At 36.7% G+C, this 21,419-nt stretch overlaps 25 protein-coding genes and 2 non-coding genes across 28 annotated transcripts. All coding sequences in view use genetic code 11, as the record gives it.

Annotated features, from left to right (window-relative positions):
• Position 1: 1 nt before the first annotated feature.
• petD (cytochrome b6/f complex subunit IV) lies at positions 2-1,224 on the bottom strand. The gene is made up of 2 exons: positions 1,217-1,224; positions 2-476 (listed from the first exon to the last, which is right to left on the bottom strand). Exons 1-2 carry the CDS (start codon positions 1,222-1,224, stop codon positions 2-4), a joined length of 483 nt encoding a protein of 160 aa, YP_008815781.1.
• A 179-nt stretch (positions 1,225-1,403) lies between these two features.
• Positions 1,404-2,783, bottom strand: petB (cytochrome b6). The gene is made up of 2 exons: positions 2,778-2,783; positions 1,404-2,102 (listed from the first exon to the last, which is right to left on the bottom strand). The coding sequence occupies exons 1-2, from the start codon at positions 2,781-2,783 to the stop codon at positions 1,404-1,406; spliced, it is 705 nt and encodes a 234-aa protein (YP_008815780.1).
• A 129-nt stretch (positions 2,784-2,912) lies between these two features.
• On the bottom strand, positions 2,913-3,134 carry psbH (photosystem II phosphoprotein). The gene has a single exon. It carries the CDS (start codon positions 3,132-3,134, stop codon positions 2,913-2,915), a length of 222 nt encoding a protein of 73 aa, YP_008815779.1.
• A 103-nt stretch (positions 3,135-3,237) lies between these two features.
• psbN (photosystem II protein N) lies at positions 3,238-3,369 on the top strand. Its single transcript has one exon. The coding sequence runs from the start codon at positions 3,238-3,240 to the stop codon at positions 3,367-3,369; it is 132 nt and encodes a 43-aa protein (YP_008815778.1).
• A 74-nt stretch (positions 3,370-3,443) lies between these two features.
• On the bottom strand, positions 3,444-3,545 carry psbT (photosystem II protein T). The gene has a single exon. The coding sequence runs from the start codon at positions 3,543-3,545 to the stop codon at positions 3,444-3,446; it is 102 nt and encodes a 33-aa protein (YP_008815777.1).
• A 169-nt stretch (positions 3,546-3,714) lies between these two features.
• On the bottom strand, positions 3,715-5,241 carry psbB (photosystem II 47 kDa protein). The gene has a single exon. The coding sequence runs from the start codon at positions 5,239-5,241 to the stop codon at positions 3,715-3,717; it is 1,527 nt and encodes a 508-aa protein (YP_008815776.1).
• Positions 5,242-5,729: 488 nt separating this feature from the next.
• On the top strand, positions 5,730-6,380 carry clpP (clp protease proteolytic subunit). The gene has a single exon. It carries the CDS (start codon positions 5,730-5,732, stop codon positions 6,378-6,380), a length of 651 nt encoding a protein of 216 aa, YP_008815775.1.
• A 136-nt stretch (positions 6,381-6,516) lies between these two features.
• Positions 6,517-6,645, top strand: rps12 (ribosomal protein S12; one part of a trans-spliced gene, as the record gives it; the record has 2 gene entries for this part). Coding sequences YP_008815774.1 and YP_008815729.1 both cover positions 6,517-6,645 — 129 coding nt within the window.
• Positions 6,646-7,314: 669 nt separating this feature from the next.
• rpl20 (ribosomal protein L20) lies at positions 7,315-7,674 on the top strand. Its single transcript has one exon. The coding sequence runs from the start codon at positions 7,315-7,317 to the stop codon at positions 7,672-7,674; it is 360 nt and encodes a 119-aa protein (YP_008815773.1).
• A 222-nt stretch (positions 7,675-7,896) lies between these two features.
• On the bottom strand, positions 7,897-8,388 carry rps18 (ribosomal protein S18). Its single transcript has one exon. It carries the CDS (start codon positions 8,386-8,388, stop codon positions 7,897-7,899), a length of 492 nt encoding a protein of 163 aa, YP_008815772.1.
• Positions 8,389-8,645: 257 nt separating this feature from the next.
• rpl33 (ribosomal protein L33) lies at positions 8,646-8,846 on the bottom strand. Its single transcript has one exon. The coding sequence runs from the start codon at positions 8,844-8,846 to the stop codon at positions 8,646-8,648; it is 201 nt and encodes a 66-aa protein (YP_008815771.1).
• Positions 8,847-9,210: 364 nt separating this feature from the next.
• psaJ (photosystem I subunit IX) lies at positions 9,211-9,339 on the bottom strand. The gene has a single exon. It carries the CDS (start codon positions 9,337-9,339, stop codon positions 9,211-9,213), a length of 129 nt encoding a protein of 42 aa, YP_008815770.1.
• A 318-nt stretch (positions 9,340-9,657) lies between these two features.
• trnP-UGG lies at positions 9,658-9,732 on the top strand. Its single transcript has one exon. It is a non-coding gene; the product is annotated as a tRNA-Pro (tRNA).
• A 135-nt stretch (positions 9,733-9,867) lies between these two features.
• Positions 9,868-9,941, top strand: trnW-CCA. Its single transcript has one exon. It is a non-coding gene; the product is annotated as a tRNA-Trp (tRNA).
• A 107-nt stretch (positions 9,942-10,048) lies between these two features.
• On the bottom strand, positions 10,049-10,162 carry petG (cytochrome b6/f complex subunit V). Its single transcript has one exon. It carries the CDS (start codon positions 10,160-10,162, stop codon positions 10,049-10,051), a length of 114 nt encoding a protein of 37 aa, YP_008815769.1.
• Positions 10,163-10,329: 167 nt separating this feature from the next.
• On the bottom strand, positions 10,330-10,425 carry petL (cytochrome b6/f complex subunit VI). The gene has a single exon. The coding sequence runs from the start codon at positions 10,423-10,425 to the stop codon at positions 10,330-10,332; it is 96 nt and encodes a 31-aa protein (YP_008815768.1).
• Positions 10,426-11,612: 1,187 nt separating this feature from the next.
• Positions 11,613-11,864, top strand: psbE (photosystem II cytochrome b559 alpha subunit). Its single transcript has one exon. The coding sequence runs from the start codon at positions 11,613-11,615 to the stop codon at positions 11,862-11,864; it is 252 nt and encodes an 83-aa protein (YP_008815767.1).
• Positions 11,865-11,874: 10 nt separating this feature from the next.
• On the top strand, positions 11,875-11,994 carry psbF (photosystem II cytochrome b559 beta subunit). The gene has a single exon. It carries the CDS (start codon positions 11,875-11,877, stop codon positions 11,992-11,994), a length of 120 nt encoding a protein of 39 aa, YP_008815766.1.
• A 22-nt stretch (positions 11,995-12,016) lies between these two features.
• psbL (photosystem II protein L) lies at positions 12,017-12,133 on the top strand. The gene has a single exon. It carries the CDS (start codon positions 12,017-12,019, stop codon positions 12,131-12,133), a length of 117 nt encoding a protein of 38 aa, YP_008815765.1.
• Positions 12,134-12,258: 125 nt separating this feature from the next.
• On the top strand, positions 12,259-12,381 carry psbJ (photosystem II protein J). The gene has a single exon. The coding sequence runs from the start codon at positions 12,259-12,261 to the stop codon at positions 12,379-12,381; it is 123 nt and encodes a 40-aa protein (YP_008815764.1).
• An 867-nt stretch (positions 12,382-13,248) lies between these two features.
• On the bottom strand, positions 13,249-14,211 carry petA (cytochrome f). Its single transcript has one exon. The coding sequence runs from the start codon at positions 14,209-14,211 to the stop codon at positions 13,249-13,251; it is 963 nt and encodes a 320-aa protein (YP_008815763.1).
• Positions 14,212-14,439: 228 nt separating this feature from the next.
• On the bottom strand, positions 14,440-15,132 carry cemA (chloroplast envelope membrane protein). Its single transcript has one exon. It carries the CDS (start codon positions 15,130-15,132, stop codon positions 14,440-14,442), a length of 693 nt encoding a protein of 230 aa, YP_008815762.1.
• A 372-nt stretch (positions 15,133-15,504) lies between these two features.
• Positions 15,505-16,062, bottom strand: ycf4 (photosystem I assembly protein ycf4). The gene has a single exon. It carries the CDS (start codon positions 16,060-16,062, stop codon positions 15,505-15,507), a length of 558 nt encoding a protein of 185 aa, YP_008815761.1.
• Positions 16,063-16,426: 364 nt separating this feature from the next.
• psaI (photosystem I subunit VIII) lies at positions 16,427-16,537 on the bottom strand. The gene has a single exon. It carries the CDS (start codon positions 16,535-16,537, stop codon positions 16,427-16,429), a length of 111 nt encoding a protein of 36 aa, YP_008815760.1.
• Positions 16,538-17,316: 779 nt separating this feature from the next.
• On the bottom strand, positions 17,317-18,723 carry rbcL (ribulose 1,5-bisphosphate carboxylase/oxygenase large subunit). Its single transcript has one exon. The coding sequence runs from the start codon at positions 18,721-18,723 to the stop codon at positions 17,317-17,319; it is 1,407 nt and encodes a 468-aa protein (YP_008815759.1).
• A 766-nt stretch (positions 18,724-19,489) lies between these two features.
• Positions 19,490-20,986, top strand: atpB (ATP synthase CF1 beta subunit). Its single transcript has one exon. It carries the CDS (start codon positions 19,490-19,492, stop codon positions 20,984-20,986), a length of 1,497 nt encoding a protein of 498 aa, YP_008815758.1.
• On the top strand, positions 20,983-21,396 carry atpE (ATP synthase CF1 epsilon subunit). The gene has a single exon. It carries the CDS (start codon positions 20,983-20,985, stop codon positions 21,394-21,396), a length of 414 nt encoding a protein of 137 aa, YP_008815757.1.
• The last annotated feature ends 23 nt before the right edge of the window (positions 21,397-21,419 follow it).

Raw genomic sequence — 21,419 nt, 5'->3', positions numbered from 1 at the left:
ACTAAAAAAGACCTAAAGTTAAGGATTTATCAATGGGTAATGTTGCTCCAATACCTAACCAAAGAGCTACTGCAGTACCGAGTAAAAAAACGGTCGTAGCTACTGGGCGACGAAATGGATTTTGGAATTTATTGACATTCTCTAGAAAGGGTACTGTCAATAAGCCCGTTGGCACAGAAACCATTAAGAGAACGCCCAATAACTTATTGGGTACTGTACGGAGTATTTGAAATACGGGAAAGAAGTACCACTCGGGTAATATTTCCAGAGGAGTTGCAAACGGATCCGCCGGTTCACCAATCATTGACGGCTCGAGAACCGCTAAACCTACATTACACGCAATAGTACCTAGAATTACTACTGGAAAAATGTATAAAAGATCGTTGGGCCACGCGGGTTCCCCGTAATAATTATGTCCCATCCCTTTAGCTAATTTTGCTCTTAATACAGGATCATTTAAGTCAGGTTTCTTTGTTATTGGGATAGGTGAATTCTTTAGGATCCATCCCCCAAAGGAACCGGACATGAGAATTTTTCATCATCCGGCTCGAGCAAGAATGAAAGAAATAAGACCGTGGAGAATCCACAATAGAATAGGGTATATAATGACTCAATGACTCAAGGCAAGAAAAGCTTTATCAGATTATCTTTTCCGAAGTTGCGCCTATAACTACTCATTGAAAAGAATCCTATTCTTATGCGTAAATGCTCAATATCCAAGTGGGCTTACAAATTTGATCATGATCAATTGCTTTGTGGATTGTCTCTTGATTAGTTGGTGTTTATCCCCTCAATATCGCAAGTTTCTTACATCCAAACAAAGTATTTACTTGTTACTAATAAAAAATCAAAAAGTTTAGCCTACGTTCTTCCTTAGATCCCTTCTTTTACTCCGATAGTATTGCGGATCGAAATCGATGCAAAGAAAATGAATGCATTTCCATACTATAATAAAAAGTATGTGTAATAAATATAGAATTGGATCATATCACATGACTTATTCCATTTATACTCTATGGGATCTTACGGAGCCTGCTCATGGATGACATGGTTGGGGTATGATCATAGAAAATATTCTCCTCGAGTGAACCAGCCTATCCTTCCTAGATAGGGGACTTACGTGTTGATTGGATGCGGAGACACCTTTGGTCGTGAATTCTAATGTGGCAGATCCAATTCTCTATCTGCATGGCCAAATTAATAATTCAAGTCACACACTCCCATAATCCGCCTTATTTTCTTTCGTAAAATTAACTTCAACTATTTGTATCAAAATAGTTCGAAGTTGAAGAGAAGTATCCAAATGACATGTCTTATTGTAAAATAAATGTTTGTAGCAATGAAATACCACAACCTACCCTATATGATATATGAGAATTAGAATTCTCTATGATATGCTTTCCCTATAAAGGACCCGAAATACCTTGCTTACGTATCATTGGAAAGTGCATTAACATAAATACGGCAGTAAGCAGAGGTAGTACAAAGGTATGTAAACTATAAAAACGAGTCAAAGTGGATTGGCCCACACTAGCACTTCCACGTAATAATTCCACTAAAGGGGATCCTATTACTGGAATAGCGTCAGGTACACCTGTCACAATTTTGACTGCCCAATAACCAATTTGATCCCAAGGCAAAGAATAACCAGTTACACCAAATGATGCAGTCAATACAGCCAAAACCACACCTGTGACCCAAGTTAATTCACGGGGTTTTTTAAATCCACCTGTGAGATACACACGAAATACGTGCAGGATCATCATTAGAACCATCATACTTGCTGACCATCGATGAACTGATCGGATTAACCAACCAAAGTTGGCCTCCGTCATTATATATTGAACGGAGGAAAAAGCCTCTGTAACGGTTGGTCGGTAGTAAAAAGTCATAGCAAAACCGGTAGCGACTTGTACTAGAAAACAAGTAAGTGTAATTCCCCCTAAACAATAAAATATGTTTACATGAGGAGGAACATATTTACTAGTTATATCATCAGCAATTGCCTGAATCTCAAGACGTTCCTCAAACCAATCATATACTTTATTGAGATAGGTAACTAGCCCGATTCCCCCTCCGAGAACCGTATATGAAAATTTCATCTCGTACGGCTCAAGCAGAAACACACAAATTTTCAACGGATATTAGAAAAAAAAGTTCAAAACTCAGCCACGGTATTCGATCGATTTGCCTTGAAGATATGAAATAAGAAAAATCCAGAATTTCTTCTTTGTGATGATAATGCCAAAAAATCTCAAGTTGGCTCATCTGTCTTTCTTTCCCGTATGTTGATCATTAGAGGCCTCTTGACTTTTCTCTTCCCTATTTTTTATTTATTTGATTTTTTTACTAAATAAAAATTTATAGTGGTTTTCTGATAGAAATTTTCTTGTTGCGATCCTATGAATCAGTTCAATTAAAACCTTAGATTCATACTAGAGCCACGATGATTGAGTCTCAAGCTAAACAAAAGGCAAGGGTTCTTCGAATAAAAACCGCTTGATGATCATTTATTGAAAGAGAAAATCTTTTGGGCAAACAAAATTGGAAGGAAGAAAATTTCTTTTTTTATTAAGAACTACTTGAATTTTTTTTTCAGTCTGGTTGCGAGGTCTAAATAGTGAGTATGAATCATAGTTCCTTTTTCTTGATCCACTCTATGTATTTCGTGTTCCAGATACTAGAATAAATAATATCCGACGAATTAGAATCATCTTGATAGAGATAACAGGCCCTTTCTATGTATTATCAATAGGATCAATTCTAACAAGTCACACACTCATATTCCAGAGATACCGAAACAAAAAAATCCACGGTCGAACTACCAGAATGTCTAGAAATGTGAAGCTTAAAGTAGAAAGGCTTTTTTTGGATGGAAAAACTATGACTTCATAGTTTTTGTTAGTAGAAACCTAATTCGTTAAAATTCCGTCCAGTAAAACAGAAGAATTATAAATTTCTAAAATGATAGATAGGAATATCGCGAATAAAGCCATTGCGACCCCCATAAAAGGAGTAGTCCCCCAACCCGGAGCTACTTTCCCATATTCCGAATTCAAGGGTTTTAATAAACTACCTGCGCCAGTCCGTTTTGGCTTAGGTCTAGAACTATCTTCAACGGTTTGTGTAGCCATAAATTCTATTTAATCATTGGTGTTGACTTTGTATACTATTCCGTTGTAGTTGTAAATACACGATCTTTTCCTAGATCCATTGTAATCTTGAAATTCTATAAAAATGGAAACAGCAACTTTAGTCGCCATCTCCATATCTGGTTTACTTGTAAGCTTTACTGGGTATGCCTTATATACCGCGTTTGGGCAACCCTCTCAACAATTAAGAGATCCATTCGAAGAACATGGGGACTAATTGAAGTAAGAAGTCTCCCCTCTGGGGGACTTCTTACTTCAATGAAATTATTTATTTCCTTCAATTAAATTATTTCATTTTTTAGTCGGAACCTTAGGTGGTTCTCGGAAGAAGATAGCGAAAAAAATTATCCCTAAAGTCGAAACTAAAAGGAACGTATAAACCAATGCTTCCATAGATTCGATCCTGGTTTATTTACAATTATAACTTCCACACCTATTCACTTATCATTTGGGAGCATTTCCCATATAAAAAAAGAAAAAGAGTCAAAGAAAGGACAGGAGATGTTTTTCATGTCAAATCAAATCAAAAAAGAGAGGTGAAAGATACCATAGCAATGTGGTATCAGGCTGCCTGTCTCTTTGTAGTTGGATCTCCAACTTTTTGGAATGTTCCAAATTCAACTTGAGCATCCAAGTCTGGATCAATACCAGCAAAAACATCTCGGAACAAGGTTCGAGCGCCATGCCAAATGTGTCCGAAAAAGAAGAGCAAAGCAAAGGTAGCATGACCAAAAGTGAACCAACCCCTTGGACTGCTGCGAAAAACACCATCTGATTTCAAAGTAGCTCGATCTAATTCAAAAATTTCCCCTAATTGAGCACGCCGCGCATATTTTTTTACAGTAGCAGGATCAGAATAACTTACTCCATTAAGTTCGCCACCATAGAACTCCACCGTTACCCCTACTTGTTCAACACTATATTTGGATTCTGCTCTTCTAAAAGGAACGTCCGCTCTCACAATTCCCTCTTCATCTACCAAAACTACCGGAAATGTTTCAAAAAAAGTAGGCATACGACGTACAAAAAGCTCGCGTCCTTCTTTATCTCTAAAGACGGGATGTCCTAACCATCCAACAGCTATTCCATCCCCATTGTCCATTGAGCCTGCTCTGAATAATCCCCCCTTTGCCGGATTATTACCAATATAATCATAAAAGGCTAATTTTTCGGGAATTTTAGACCAAGCTTCTGACAAACTAAGATTTTCGGCTAACCCATCGCTAACTCTTCGATATATTTCTTGCTGAAAGTATCCCTGATCCCACTGATAACGAGTAGGCCCAAATAATTCGATTGGGGTAGTTGCCGATCCATACCACATAGTTCCGGCAACTACGAAAGCAGCAAAAAAAACAGCAGCGATACTACTGGAAAGTACAGTTTCAATATTGCCCATACGTAATCCTTTGTATAGACGTTGCGGCGGACGGACACTAAGATGGAATAGGCCCGCTAATATGCCCAATGTACCCGCAGCAATATGATGCGAAGCTATTCCTCCCGGAACGAAAGGATCAAAACCTTCTGCACCCCACGCAGGATTTACAGCTTGTACTTTTCCAGTTAGTCCGTAAGGATCGGACACCCATATCCCAGGGCCATATAAACCCGTTACATGAAATGCACCAAAGCCAAAACAAGCCACCCCTGCAAGAAATAAATGAATTCCAAAGATCTTGGGCAAATCCAAAGAAGGTTTTCCCGTCCGCTCATCACAGAATATTTCTAGGTCCCAATATACCCAATGCCAGATAGCTGCCAAGAAACACAAGCCAGAAAACACAATATGCGCACCTGCTACACCTTCATAACTCCAAATACCCGGATTCGTTACAGTTCCTCCTGAAATACTCCAACCACCCCACGAATTGGTTATTCCTAAACGAGTCATGAAGGGGATGACGAACATACCTTGTCTCCACATTGGATCCAGAACAGGATCAGAGGGATCAAAAACCGCTAATTCGTATAAAGCCATCGAGCCAGCCCAACCAGAAACTAGAGCTGTGTGCATTATATGCACCGAAAGCAATCGACCCGGATCATTCAATACGACAGTATGAACACGATACCAAGGCAAACCCATGGAAATACCCCTTTAGCAAAGAAAAATAGACACGATGTCGCTTTATTTTATCGCATTGGAAAAAACTATCCCTATGTACCTAACCCTTCCAGGGGATTCTATGTCAGAAAGCGTAAATATTTATTTCATTCCATTAAAAATAACAAGCCAATTCTGTTTGTAAGAAGAAAGAGAAGCAGATCTATTCTATACTCGATAAGTGCCAATATGCAATGGGTAGCTTGGGCTATTTGGGAAAACTAAGAATAGATCCTTAATCCCTCTTTGTTTATCATTCGAATCACGGATTCCTTTTTCTTTATTCAATCTGTCTTACCTTCCTTATATGTATAATCTTTCAATCTATGTATTAATAGAATCTATAGTATTCTTATAGAATAAGAAAAAAATGAAGATAATAAACTCTGGATTCTTTCTTTCTCTTCCATTCTTACGTTTCCATATTAAAGTGTAGTTTTCTTACTTAAATTTAATAATATTAATCTAATATGCCCATTGGTGTTCCAAAAGTACCTTACCGGATTCCCGGAGATGAAGAAGCGACTTGGGTTGACTTATACAATGTTATGTATCGAGAAAGGACACTTTTTTTAGGTCAAGAGATTCGTTGCGAGATCACGAATCATATTACGGGTCTGATGGTATATCTCAGTATAGAAGATGGAATTAGCGATATTTTTTTGTTTATAAACTCCCCTGGCGGGTGGCTAATCTCAGGAATGGCGATTTTTGATACGATGCAAACGGTGACACCTGATATATATACAATATGCCTCGGAATAGCCGCCTCCATGGCCTCCTTCATTCTGCTTGGAGGAGAACCCACCAAGCGTATAGCATTCCCTCACGCTAGGATTATGCTTCACCAACCTGCTAGTGCTTATTATCGGGCAAGGACACCAGAATTTTTACTAGAAGTGGAAGAGTTACACAAAGTTCGCGAAATGATCACAAGGGTTTATGCACTAAGAACAGGCAAGCCTTTTTGGGTTGTATCCGAAGACATGGAAAGGGATGTTTTTATGTCAGCAGACGAAGCCAAAGCTTATGGACTTGTCGATATTGTAGGGGATGAAATGATTGACGAGCACTGCGATACTGATCCAGTGTGGTTTCCAGAAATGTTTAAGGATTGGTAGTGGCTGGATTTCTTGTAAATTTATTTCAAACCTAAATTCGGATTTTATGCTATAGAAAATAGAAATACTTCATGATGATGAATCATCAGGTTAAGATCGATCTAAACCAATCCATTTTTTCTATAATACATACGACATGCCAACGGTTAAACAACTTATTAGAAATGCAAGACAGCCAATACGAAATGCTAGAAAATCGGCCGCGCTTAAGGGATGTCCTCAGCGTCGAGGAACATGTGCTAGGGTGTATGTGCGACTCGTTCAGATCATGAGTTCAAACAAATAAGAAAATTTTTGAAGTATCCATGATCGGTACCAATGAATCGGATAGAGAATCTCTATCCTAGATTTCTATGGTATATGGAATTTATGGTTTCCTTTGGTGCAAATTCAATCATCTAGATTGGAAGAAGCAATTCCTCCATTGGTAGCAAATGGTTATCCATTAAGCGGAGGAAATAGTAATAAAAAGAAAAAGGTTTCTGCTCCTTTATCTTAAAAGAACGGACTAAAGGGCCAGCTACTTAGTCAACTTTCATAATTAAATACCGTCACTGTATGAATAACTCTTATTGTGAAAAGAGCTATTTACTCTATAATGGATAGGTAGAGCCAAAGAATGTGAACTATACAAGTTCACAATACCTTTTGATGAAATGAAAGAAAGGGCTCCGGTGTATAGAGAGGGCCTCGCCGTTTAAAAGGGAACCATAGAAACGATGGAACCCACTGTTTTTTTAATATCGTTAGAATTTGTTATTTCTATGCGAAATAAGTGAATAGAATAAAAAATCGTGGTTGGGAAGGTTATAGTAGCAAAAGCCATTGGAATTAATATTTTATATATCGGAATAATTCGTTTTGTTATTAATGGGAAAAAAGAGGGTTAAAAGAAGAGAAATCATTAGTTATTCATTAAGGTTAATTTGATTCAATGACCAGAGTTCCGCGAGGATATATAGCTCGAAGACGACGAACAAAAATGCGTTCATTTGCCTCAAACTTTAGAGGGGCTCATTTAAGACTTAATCGAATGATTACTCAACAAGTAAGAAGAGCTTTTGTTTCTTCTCATCGAGATAGAGGCAGGCAAAAGAGGGATTTTCGTCGTTTGTGGATCACTCGGATAAACGCAGCAACACGGGTATATAACGTATTCGATAGTTATAGTAAATTAATACACAATCTGTACAAGAAGGAATTGATTCTTAATCGTAAAATGCTTGCACAAGTAGCTGTATCAAATCCAAATAATCTTTACACGATTTCCAATAAAATAAAGACCATCAATTAAAGGATAAAAAAGTAATATACAGGAATAATTAAAAACGAATTCCCGGAGAGGGAACTCCGGGAAGATACAATAAATTAAGATTAAGTGGTAGGAATCAACGAGCATGTTGCAATAAATAAAAAAACTATTTCTTTTTTCCCATTTTTCTTTCTTATAACAAACACAAGAATCAAAACTGGATTACTTTCTTTATATATGAGTCTGACCCTTTCGAATAAAACATCAACAATCGGAACTTAAGTTTCGATTGTTGTTTCTTAAATTCTGGTTGGAGTTTCTTAAGTTTCGATTGGAATTGAACTTTTGTGTTAATTGAGGAATATGTCTATTTTTTCTGTGTCTAGGACCAGTAATTATTGAAATTGACTGGGCTTGAAATTGCTTCTCATTCTCATAGTTACGAAATGGTAAGAAAGATAAAATACGAGCCTGTTTTATAGCAAGAGTAATTAATCGTTGTTGTTTCAAGGTTAATCTATTTATTCGTCTGGATAATATTTTTCCTTGTTCACTAATAAATCGATTAATTAAACTCATGTTTCTATAATCAATTCGATCCCCCGGGCCTATTCGAGAACGCCTACGAAAAGGTTGTTTGGATTTACGAAAAGGTTGTTTGAATTTACGAAAAGGTTGCTTTGATTTATGAAAAGTTTGTTTGGATTTACGAAAGGGTTGCTTAAATTTATGAAAAGGTTGTTTAGATATATACATGATTTATTCCTTATTTAAAAATTTGAAAAAAAAAAATGGATTTCTTTATTTTATTAATTTTGGATCCAGAACCAGAAGAAGTAGTCTTTCTTTGGTCCATATATTATTTAATTCATATACTATATAATACATATGAAATAATATCTACCTAAAATCAGATGAGTTGATTTGTATTTTGTGTTCCATCTATGTTCTATATATTTAATAAGAAGTTCTTACTCTTTCTGTTCTTTGGAAAAATTGAACACACGATGCTCCTATTTCTTTATTTCATTATGAGTCGTATGCTTGCGACAATAACGACAAAATTTTCTTAATTCTAATTGTCCGGGTGTATTGTGGCGATTCTTTTGAGTACTATATCTAGAAATCCCCGTCGATTCCTTATTGGTACCCTTTCGAACACAATTAATACATTCCAAAATAACTCGGATTCTAACATCTTTGCCCTTGGCCATGAACCTCCTTTCCTTTTTGGATCGACTTAACTTAATTCTTATACCTATTCTTTTATTCTTCTATTTTGGATCCAAAGAAAAGAAGAAGAATAAAATCCATAGAAGCTCCTAACTAAAAATGCGATTTCTAAAGATTTTGTTGTAATTCTTCGAATTCTCTAACGAATCCAATCCAATAGAATAAAAAATTTTTGAAATTCGTAAATTCGTAAATTAAGTAATAAAAAATAGAGAAATAATTAAAGAATACAATCCTTATCCATCTTTTCTTTCTTTTTGCTTCATATACTAAAAAAGAATTCAAAAAGGGAAAATTTTCGTCATGTCACGAAGAATTCTATCTCTCGCATAGGAATAACTAGAATTAAAAAAAAGGGAATGACAAAGCATCTGGGAATAAACGATTGATTTCTATCAATAAACCTGCTAAAGCCCCAAACCATAGAGTACTTAGCACGGGTGCTACAGAGAGATATGTTTTTATATCCCGCATTGAAAATCCTCCTTCCGTATTGGAATACATATATGATCAGATACTCTTGCCCAAGATCCTTTGTATTTCTTTTGTTTAGGCGAAATTCCTAACTAAAAAAACAAAATCAATATTCTATATATATAGAATGAAATAGACGAGATTTTCCTATCCCTAAAAAAGATGACCCCTTCTTCCTATACATTACTAAGGAATAGCCCTTCCTTGATTATATGAGACCAAAAACAAGAAATGACAAGAAAGTTCTATATAGATAGAGAAATAGAAGAAAATTACGATGTGGAAAACAAGAAAGGAATTATGTACAATAATTTGGAAAAGGGATGTAGCGCAGCTTGGTAGCGCGTTTGTTTTGGGTACAAAATGTCACAGGTTCAAATCCTGTCATCCCTACCTATTAATTCTCTCTTCTTTATGGGCAGTAGTGGGGAGATCAATTAAAGTGGGTATAACTTGAATTTGTGGATACTATACGGACGTGAGACACGTTAGGAGTAGAAAAGGATTTGCTTTTTTTTTGTTTTGAGAGCGCTCTTAGTTCAGTTTGGTAGAACGCGGGTCTCCAAAACCCGATGTCGTAGGTTCAAATCCTACAGAGCGTGATTCCATATATCTTATGTCAAAACAAAAAAACAAAGTAGAATTGCAATTCCAATTTGACCTCCTCCAGACCAGAGAGGAGGTCAATCAAAAAAGAAATATTACTCAATCAAAGATCCAACTGATCCCCACGCCTGTATTGCAAATACGCAGTCACGAATAATCCCGCTAAAGTAATAGGAATTAGGCCTAAGACGATTCCAAATAGAAAAACTTCAATCATTTCGATTTGTTCGAGGGGATAAAAAAAGAGGTACGATCTATCTCTAAATAATAGTCTAAATTATCCACGAATCTCAATGACCAAGAAAAGAATTGATAATTAGTGTGGAAAAGAGTCTAGAATACCAGGAATCCAAAAGAAAGATTATTCTATTCATTCAATTCATTTCAAATAAGACGTATCTTGTTCAAGCCAATAAATAGAGCTGGGGTTATAGTTAAAGCAGCCAGTAGAAAACCGAAATAACTAGTTATAGTAAGCATGAAGGGGTTAAATTCCATTTATTTTTACTACACTACATATGTTGGTAAAGCACTTACCTAAGTTTAAGTTATGGAAAATTCATAATTCATCGGTTATTTTAGATAATACTAAAAAACAAGATAGAGTGAGATACAAAAGTGTAAAAGAAAAAGAAAATCGATTCATCAGACGGGACATGAGTCCCTAATGCCGAATCAAGAGATTTGTTGTGGAATTTGTCAAGTAAAGTAATAATATTAAAAACTAGATCATCTAACCCCATTGAAAAATAAAATTGGGTTTTCGGGAAAAAAGTTCTTTCTATTTCGGATTATTTCTTTTTCAATAGGATGGATTTCATCCTTTTTTTGGAAATATTCCCCTATTCCTTCTTATTTTAACTCATTGTATTCCATATGGAATAAGAGGAGAAGAAAAGCATTCCACGACCCCCGAAGGGCCCCCTGAAAAAGGGAACTCTTCCTTGAATTTACTTTTTTATTTATTTTTATTCGTTTTTTGAACCCCAACCAAAGTTGATTCGAAGTTACTTCAATTATCCTTTTCTTTTAAGTTCTTTTCGTAAAGTTCCATGCTTGCAGTTTGGTCAAGAAAGTTAGACTTAATCCAACAAACAAGACAAGGATTGATTACGAATCTTGATTCTTCAAAGAATCTATTCTGTTTCTTTCATAACGGATTATCTACTATTCGATTTTCTATTTATTAGATATTATTTTATGCTAACCAATTTCATTCCTTAAAAAGGGATAGATTTTGCATATACTTATCCTTGTATTGCGTCAATATGAGAATATCCTTTCTAAATTCTTTATCTTATTGATCATTAACTTAGGTTTTCCCAAGATCTTGGCCGCTATTAATTATTCTACTATTCCGAAGACAATGAAAATAAGTAGGACTCCAAAAATTGTGGGGTTCTATTGCTGCCTTGAATAACATGTAATTTCCCTATAGACAAGGAACAAAGAAGAGAAAAAAGGAATTCTGTTTCGGGACCAAGCAAAACTGGATTGCTGTGCCATAGGAAGGATAGCTATACTAATTCGGTATACTCAAAATACACCTTTGGTACAAAATTGACAATCTCACAAGGATGAAATATCAGTAATTTTCTATTTACTGGTCGATCCCATCTTTTACGGAATCAATTCCTTTTTTGAATAAAAATTTTGAGGAGCTCAGCATGTCTGGAAGCACGGGAGAACGTTCTTTTGCTGATATTATTACCAGTATTCGATACTGGGTTATTCATAGCATTACTATACCTTCCCTATTCATTGCGGGTTGGTTATTTGTCAGTACGGGTTTAGCTTATGACGTGTTTGGAAGTCCTCGACCAAACGAGTATTTCACGGAAAGCCGACAAGGAATTCCATTAATAACCGACCGTTTTGATTCTTTAGAACAACTAGATGAATTTAGTAGATCCTTTTAGGAGGCCCCCAATGACCATAGATCGAACCTATCCTATTTTTACAGTGCGATGGCTGGCTGTTCACGGATTAGCTGTACCCACGGTTTTTTTCTTGGGATCAATATCAGCAATGCAGTTCATCCAACGATAAACCAAATTCCAACTATAGAACTATGACACAATCAAACCCGAATGAACAAAATGTTGAATTGAATCGTACCAGTCTATACTGGGGTTTATTACTCATTTTTGTACTTGCTGTTTTATTTTCCAATTATTTCTTCAATTGAGAGAAAGAAAGAGAGTAGTAATAATTCTCTTATCCCATTTGGAAGGATACCATCCTTATAACTATCCATGACTGTTTTTGTCTCTAGCATGACCACTTGAGAAAATGTGGAGGAAAGTAGGGGAAATGGCCGATACTACTGGAAGAATTCCTCTTTGGCTGATAGGTACTGTAACTGGTATTCTTGTGATTGGTTTAATAGGTGTTTTCTTTTACGGTTCGTATTCTGGATTGGGTTCATCTCTATAGTAATCGGAGGATCCAGATTGTAAACATGAAAAAGTAGGAGCTTAGCGGGTCCTTACCCCCCTTTATCTGATTAGAGCGGAAAGGGCCCGCAGAATTCTTATTCTTATAACGCGATTTTATTCCATAATCTAGAAATTGGTTACCTATTTCTATTTGTAAAAATAACAAAGAGAAAACCTTTGCTCTGATGGTTAGAATCCCTCTATTTATTCTTTTGTTTGTTAATGATGTTAGTGAGTGAAGCAATCCATCGGTCCATTTAAAGCCCTCGCCTTTCACCCATAAAATGGATTCACTCTTATGAAGCAACAAGAAAGAGGGGAGAGGATCCAGTATTTTATTCCATGAAGGAAGTATCCTGCAAATCATTGATTTAGTTTCGAGTAATAAACTAATAAAACCTTAATCAAAACTACTCAACTAGCCTAAAATTTTTTTTTACCAAATTTCTGTAAGTTCGAAGTTGAACTTAATTGAAAAAGTCAAGCAATTCCATTTGCTCAAAATAAATTTGTCCCCCGCCATACTTTCTTTCCCTCTGTTTGTCCACTACCGCGCCCGAACCTAAACAAAGGAAGTCCAAAAGATAGACCCGAATAAAGAATAACTAGTAATCTTTGACAAAACAAATAAGAAGAAAAATGATTCTTACTTCGATACAAGAAGAATCGACACAAGAAAAAGGCTTTTTTGCCTTTTTCTTGTGCCCAATAGAGGATTAAGAAGACCCGCAATTCCTCCTAAAAGGACTTGTTCCTTTTATTGTTCTCGCCTCTGCCTTGGATCCTCTTCTTTTGCATGAGATAGAAATAAGGAATTCCAGAAATCGAGGCTTTTTTCTAACTTGATGGTAAGAAATCCCAGGATCTAGAAATTCATTTCGTACAATTGAACCTTTTCAAACTGTTTCTTTTTGAGAACCAAAAAAACTTGTGCCAAAATAACAGATGCGAAGAAGAACAAAAGGCCTTGGACGCGCAATGGATCCTGAAGCACTATTTCTGCATCCCCCTGACCAAACCCTCCGACATTAGGATTGCTTGTTAATGGTTGATCAAGCTTGATCGATTCCCCCTCTGAAACTAGAAGTTCTGGCCCGGGAGGTATAATATCAATCACTTGGCGTCCATCCGACGCATCGACTATGGATATTTCATATCCCCCCTTTTCTTTACGTAGTATTTTTTTTACTATACCTGTTGACGTAGCATTATAGACCGTATTGTTACTCTTGCTACCATCAGGATAGATCTGTCCCCTTCCTCGGTTTCCCCCTACATATATGGGATATTTTAAGAAATGAACGTCTTTTTTCGTAGCAGGATCGGGGGAAAGAATAGGAAAGACAATTTCACTATATTTCTTACCGGGAACAGGGCCTATCACAAGAATATTTTTTTTATTGGGACGATAACTCTGAAAAGAGAGATTTCCTATCTTTTCTTTCAACTCAGGAGAAATACGGTCAGGCGGCGCTAATTCGAATCCCTCGGGCAAAATAAGAACAGCACCCACATTCAACCCTCCCTTTTTACCATTAGCAAGAACTTGTTTCAGCTGCATATCATAAGGGATTCGAAGAACTGCTTCAAATACAGTATCAGGAAGCACTGCTTGGGGAACCTCAATATCCACGGGCTTATTAGCTAAATGGCAATTGGCACATACAATTCGTCCAGTTGCTTCCCGTGGGTTTTCATAACCCTGCTGCGCAAAAATGGGATATGCATTTGAAATAGATGTGCGAGTTATTACGTATATCATGATCGATACGGAAATCGATCGAATCATCTGTTCCTTTAACCAAGAAAAAGTATTTCTATTTTCCATGTCCAATCGCGGATCCCGGAATTTCTACAATAAATTAGATAGGTAGCTAAGCTAATCTAGTTCCCTATACACGAGTCTGTTGTCATTCTACTGCAACAGTTGTACTGGAATGATGAATACCTTGAGCAGGTAGAAATAGAAAGAATTTTGCTAAAAAGGAAAAGGGCTTTCTTTCTAAAGGAAGAAATATGCTAATTTGATTAATATTAGGAAATCAAATGAGTGAGTTTATGCTTCACTAATCGAATGATAAATGACTACAAGTGAAGGAGATAGACGGTTTAAACAAAAAAAGACCCAAAATTTCAAACACGTGTCTAGAATAACAGGAAAACTACAAACAAAAATAGTGAAAATTAGCTCGTTAGGAGCCCATCCAAAATTGTTGTAGACCCAACGAATTAGTAGTTCCCAACCGCGGGTGGAGTGAAATCCAACAAAAAAATCAGTAACTAAAAGAATAAAAAAAGCTTTTATTGAGTCATTTAAGTTATAGAAAAATTCCTGAACCCAAGAATTCAAAATGACAAGTTCTTCTTTACCCAGAAAAAAAGAACCACTTAGAATAGCCAAACAGATTATATTTGTTGAGAAATGCAAAATGGTATGGAGATGATCCTCATTATCTATTTTGGCCAATTGTATTATTTCCTTGTGTATTCCTATAGGAGGTTTTTGTACATGTGTCTTCGGTTTCTCTTTTATCATTTCGTCCAAGAGAAAAAGTTCTTCTAATTCTATGAATCCTTCTAGAATCCTTTTCTCTTGAATATCAGTTAAGAAAGTTTCGGATTGCCTGGTATTCCACCAATTCTTAATCCAAAGTTCCAGGCATTTGTTAAAAGAGAAAGAGATTCCCCAGGGCAAAAGTACGATAAATACAAGATATAGGAAAGAAGGCAATGCTTTCTTTTTTTTCATTTTTGATCTGTAAATTGAGTTGTTAATGAATCCGCTTCATTCGCCGACTCTATTTCATTCGCTGAATATATATGATATTTCTTTTCTTTGAAACACAAATTCTATAACAAGGTTTGAGACCTTGTGTTTGTATCTATTTATCTTTTTGTATACTAGTGGAATTTCATTGTATTGGGTTCTTTCTTAGATCTAAATGGAGTGGAATAGAGAAATAAAAAAAAGGCCTTTCATATAAAAATGGAAGAATATTATGCCATATATCTCACTTGGATAAAACAAATTAGAAGCAATTTTCTCTTATTCTCGTTTGTTCCTTCCTTTAGATAAATACTCGAAAATCCCCTTACAATTGCAAAAAATTGCAATTGGTACTCAAAATACTTCAATTGGTACACGCAAGAAATAGGCCAATTCGGCAGCTTTTTGTTCAATTTCTCGTGGAGTAAAAAACTTCTCATCAGTACGAGTCAAGGGAATGACCCCCTGGCCCCGGATTTCCATATAAAGGATACGACGAGGATAAAGACCCTCTTTAACCTGAATCCTAATTGATTGGATATCCCGCACAAGGAATCGAAGGAAGATGCGACGTTTTATTCCAGGGAATCCCCAACGAAAAATGCACACTATTCCCTCTTTTCTATCGAATCGGTCATAACCACTGCCTACATTCCACAAAATAGTGCACCACAAATAGGAGCTAATGAATAGGCCCGCGATTCCGTAGAAAGACATCACGACCCCCTGTGGAAAAAAAAGAATTTGTTGAGATGGAAGTACGGATATCATATTCTTACCAAGATAACTGGAAGCCCCAACCGCTAAGAATCCTAATGAACCTAGAAAAAGAATACAGGCCCAGAAAAAATTACCTCTTTTTCGAGAACCTTTTAGAAGTTCTATCCATATGTGTTCTGATCGCCAATTCATATTAGATATACTAAATCCAGTAGCGGTCAATTGAAATTGAGAGAATAAGCTAAATGATTTTGACTTTACTTTTTTTGATTCTGAAATAACCTTCAGTAGCTAGTACTCCTGTGAAATAATTGGTTAGATACATTGACTTTCTATTCAAAAAGAATTCGTGGATCCACTTAAAAAAAAAAAAAACTCGCTATACTCGGCTACGCATATGCATGCATTTATGCTCGTAGCCTATATCTGCATCCATAGACGTTTTTCATTTGTGTGTAGAAAGAGCTACATACCCTATCATATTATATTACTTACACAAAAAAATATCTGTATTATGATCCTGGAAATACATTAAGAAAATTGGGCCCCGTCGTTTCTAGACAATCTTATTTTTCTGCACATAAAGAAATAAGGAAGCCATTGCAATTGCTGGAAATACTAAGCCTACTAAAGGCACGAAAATAGAGGGTAAGTTAAAATCTGTCATAGAATATGTGTCTCAATTCAAATTTACTATTTCTATCTATTCGAAATATATCTTAAGATTCTTATGATATAATTAAGTATATCTATTATAAGGAATATTGACTATTGTATTTTTTAGTTTACAAAATAAGAAAATTGCAAAAAAGGGGAACTAAAAAATATTTGATTTTTCTTTTCCCATTCTCATCACCTTTCTATCCTTCTAATCGAACTTGAAATTGGAGTCAAAAGAAAACTATTGTGAAAATAAAAGAAATACCTCTTTCAGAATACCCTTTAATTTAAAAAGTAGAAGTGGAATAGAATACCCGGTTGAAGGGTAATGATCATACGTCTGTAATGCATTGTATGTCCCAGAATAGGTCCCATTCTTCTACCCTTTCCGGGTAGTCGATGGCTATTCACAGCTACTACCTTAACACCAAAGAAGAGTTCGACCCAATGCTTTATTTCTGTCTTAGTGAATCCCGATTCGACATTAGAAGTATATTGATTCTTTCCCAATAAACGAAGACTCTTTTCTGTAAATACTGCGTATTTGATTCCATTATCGTATGATAATACTATATTTTGATTTCTATTTGTTTATTGTATTATACCTTTATATATTCTAGATATATAGAATAGAAGAATCTCGATTTGTCAAGTCTCATGATCGTATCATGATCTATTTAAATTCGGCTCAATCTTTTCTAAAAAAAAGATTGAGCCGAATTTAATTGCAATCAATTAGAAAAATAAAGAAGAATTACTGCATTTCGTAACTGATTTTTTCTCTTTCTATTCAAATTTGATCTCCTTCCATACTTCACAAGCTGCGGCTAGTTCAGGACTCCATTTGCAAGCTGCTTTGATAATTTCATTACCTTCACGAGCAAGATCGCGCCCTTCGTTACGGGCTTGTACACAGGCTTCTAAAGCCACACGATTAGCTGCTGCACCAGGTGCATTTCCCCAAGGATGTCCTAAAGTTCCTCCACCAAATTGTAATACAGAATCGTCTCCAAAGATTTCGGTCAGAGCTGGCATATGCCAAACATGAATACCCCCTGAAGCCACCGGTATAACACCTGGCATGGATGCCCAGTCCTGAGTGAAAAAGATACCGCGAGAACGATCTTTTTCAATAAAATCATCGCGCAATAAATCAACAAAACCTAAAGTTATTTCGCGTTCCCCTTCTAACTTACCTACTACTGTACCGGAGTGGATATGATCTCCCCCCGACATACGCAATGCTTTAGCTAATACACGGAAATGCATACCATGATTTTTCTGTCTATCAATAACTGCATGCATTGCTCGGTGAATGTGAAGAAGTAGGCCGTTGTCGCGGCAATAATAAGACAAACTAGTATTTGCGGTGAATCCTCCAGTTAAGTAGTCATGCATTACAATAGGAACCCCTAATTCCCTTGCAAATGCAGCTCTCTTAATCATTTCTTCGCATGTACCTGCAGTCGCATTCAAGTAATGCCCCTTAATTTCACCAGTTTCTGCTTGTGCTTTATAAATTGCTTCAGCACAAAAGACAAAACGGTCTCTCCAGCGCATAAATGGTTGTGAGTTTACGTTTTCATCATCTTTGGTAAAATCAAGTCCACCGCGTAGACACTCATAACACGCTCTACCGTAATTTTTTGCGGATAATCCCAATTTTGGTTTAATAGTACATCCCAATAAAGGACGACCATACTTGTTCAACTTATCCCTTTCAACTTGGATACCGTGAGGCGGACCTTGGAAAGTTTTTGCATAAGCAGTGGGAATTCGTAGATCCTCCAAACGTAGAGCGCGTAGGGCTTTGAAACCAAACACGTTACCCACAATGGAAGTAAACATGTTAGTAACAGAACCCTCTTCAAATAGGTCTAATGGATAAGCTATATAACAGATATATTGATCTGCCTCCCCAGGAACGGGCTCGATGTGATAGCATCGTCCTTTGTAACGATCAAGACTGGTAAGTCCATCAGTCCAAACAGTTGTCCATGTACCAGTAGAAGATTCCGCAGCTACTGCAGCCCCTGCTTCTTCAGGCGGAACCCCGGGCTGAGGAGTTACTCGGAATGCTGCCAAGATATCAGTATCCTTGGTTTCGTACTCCGGGGTGTAGTAAGTCAATTTATAATCCTTAACACCAGCTTTAAATCCAACACTTGCTTTAGTTTCTGTTTGTGGTGACATAAGTCCCTCCCTACAACTCATGAATTAAGAATTCTCACAACGACAGGGTCTACTCGATATGGATTAGGCGTAAATGAAACCTTTGCAAAAATCTAAAAAAAAAGATATTCAATTAATATCAACTCATTAAATAAAAAAAGGAGTATGCTTAAGTTAATGAATATGTTTCATTCATATATAATGCGTACACCATGTGTACGTTCTATTCTATAGGAATTCTACTATAGGGAATTCGATAGGAATTGAGTTGTTGTTATGGTAAGTTAACACGGTTCGTTATTAAACCATGGATTTGATTCACCAAATCCATCATTATTGTATACTCTTTGATAGATATAGCGCAACCCAAACCAATCCCTAATCCTTATTTTAATTTTGAAAGTTCTTAATAGGCCCCTTTGATATTTTGAATCTAAATACCTAAATACTAAGAAAATTCTTTGTTGACAGCAATCTATGCTTCACAGTAGTATATATTTTGTATATCGAAGTCTTAGATAGGAAGGTAGAGTAGGCACAGATCCTTAACAAAAGGCAAAATTTATATGAAAAAGATTGATTGAACTTTCCAACGGACTCATTCCATAAGTAAACGATTGAATGGGATTCGCTTGGGCAACGAAATCAAGTGCTAGTCCCCTTTTCTTTTTTAGTGAATTAACTAATTCATTTCCTTTTTAGTTTTGGATTTTTGGATATTTTTTTTGATTTGATTTGGCATTATTCAACAAGAAAAAAAAATTTTTTTGATAATTATGTGATAATTATGAGAACCAATCCTACTACTTCGCGTCCCGGGGTTTCCACAATTGAAGAAAAAAGCGCAGGGCGTATTGATCAAATTATTGGACCCGTGCTAGATATCACTTTTCCCCCGGGCAAGTTGCCTTATATTTATAACGCTTTGATAGTAAAGAGTCGAGACACTGCCGATAAGCAAATTAATGTGACTTGTGAGGTACAACAATTATTAGGAAATAATCGAGTTAGAGCTGTAGCTATGAGTGCTACAGACGGGTTGATGAGAGGAATGGAAGTGATTGACACGGGAGCTCCTCTCAGTGTTCCAGTCGGTGGAACTACTCTCGGACGAATTTTTAACGTTCTGGGGGAGCCTATTGACAATTTGGGTCCTGTAGATACTAGTGCAACATTCCCTATTCATAGATCTGCGCCTGCCTTTATCGAGTTAGATACGAAATTATCTATCTTTGAAACAGGTATTAAGGTGGTCGATCTTTTAGCTCCTTATCGACGTGGAGGAAAAATCGGACTATTTGGGGGAGCAGGAGTAGGTAAAACAGTACTCATCATGGAATTAATCAATAACATTGCTAAAGCTCATGGAGGCGTATCCGTATTTGGCGGAGTAGGGGAACGGACTCGTGAAGGAAATGATCTTTATATGGAAATGAAGGAATCTGGAGTAATTAATGAAAAAAATATTGAGGAATCAAAGGTAGCTCTAGTCTATGGCCAAATGAATGAACCACCGGGAGCTCGTATGAGAGTTGGTTTAACTGCCCTAACTATGGCGGAATATTTCCGAGATGTTAATAAGCAAGACGTGCTTTTATTCATCGATAATATCTTTCGTTTTGTTCAAGCAGGATCGGAAGTATCCGCCTTATTAGGAAGAATGCCCTCCGCAGTGGGTTATCAACCTACCCTTAGTACAGAAATGGGTTCTTTGCAAGAAAGAATTGCTTCTACCAAAAAGGGATCTATAACTTCGATCCAAGCAGTTTATGTACCTGCGGACGATTTGACCGACCCTGCCCCTGCCACAACATTTGCACATTTGGACGCTACTACCGTACTTTCCAGAGGATTGGCTTCCAAGGGTATTTATCCCGCAGTAGATCCTTTAGATTCAACCTCAACTATGTTACAGCCTCGGATCGTTGGCAACGAACATTATGAAACTGCACAAAGAGTTAAGGAAACTTTACAACGTTACAAAGAACTTCAGGACATTATCGCAATTCTTGGGTTGGACGAATTATCGGAGGAGGATCGTTTAACTGTAGCAAGAGCACGAAAAATCGAGCGGTTCTTATCACAACCGTTCTTTGTGGCAGAAGTTTTTACCGGTTCCCCAGGAAAGTATGTTGGTCTTGCAGAAACAATTAGGGGATTTCAACTAATCCTTTCTGGAGAATTAGACGGCCTACCCGAACAGGCTTTTTATTTGGTGGGGAACATCGATGAAGCTAGCACGAAAGCTATAAACTTAGAAGAGGAGAGCAAATTGAAGAAATGAAATTAAATCTTTATGTACTGACTCCTAAACGAATTATTTGGGATTGTGAAGTGAAAGAAATCATTTTATCTACTAATAGTGGCCAAATTGGTGTATTACCAAACCACGCCCCCATTAACACAGCTGTAGATATGGGTCCTTTGAGAATACGCCTCCTCGACGACCAATGGTTAACGGCGGTTCTGTGGAGTGGTTTTGCGCGAATAGTTAATAATGAGATCATTATTTTAGGAAATGATGCAGAACTCGGTAGTGACATTGATCCAGAAGAAGCTCAACAGGCACTTGAAATAGCCGAAGCTAACTTGAGTAGAGCTGAGGGTACGAAAGAATTGGTTGAAGCGAAGCTAGCTCTCAGACGAGCTAGGATACGAGTCGAGGCTGTCAATTGGATTCCCCCATCTAATTGAAGACAATCCAAAGGTTTCGTTGA

This window comes from Setaria italica, plastid (assembly GCF_000263155.2).
Source record: "Setaria italica plastid, complete genome".
NCBI lineage: Eukaryota > Viridiplantae > Streptophyta > Magnoliopsida > Poales > Poaceae > Setaria > Setaria italica.
Note: the sequence above shows the minus strand (reverse complement) of the source record. Positions and strands in the feature narration are given on the sequence as shown.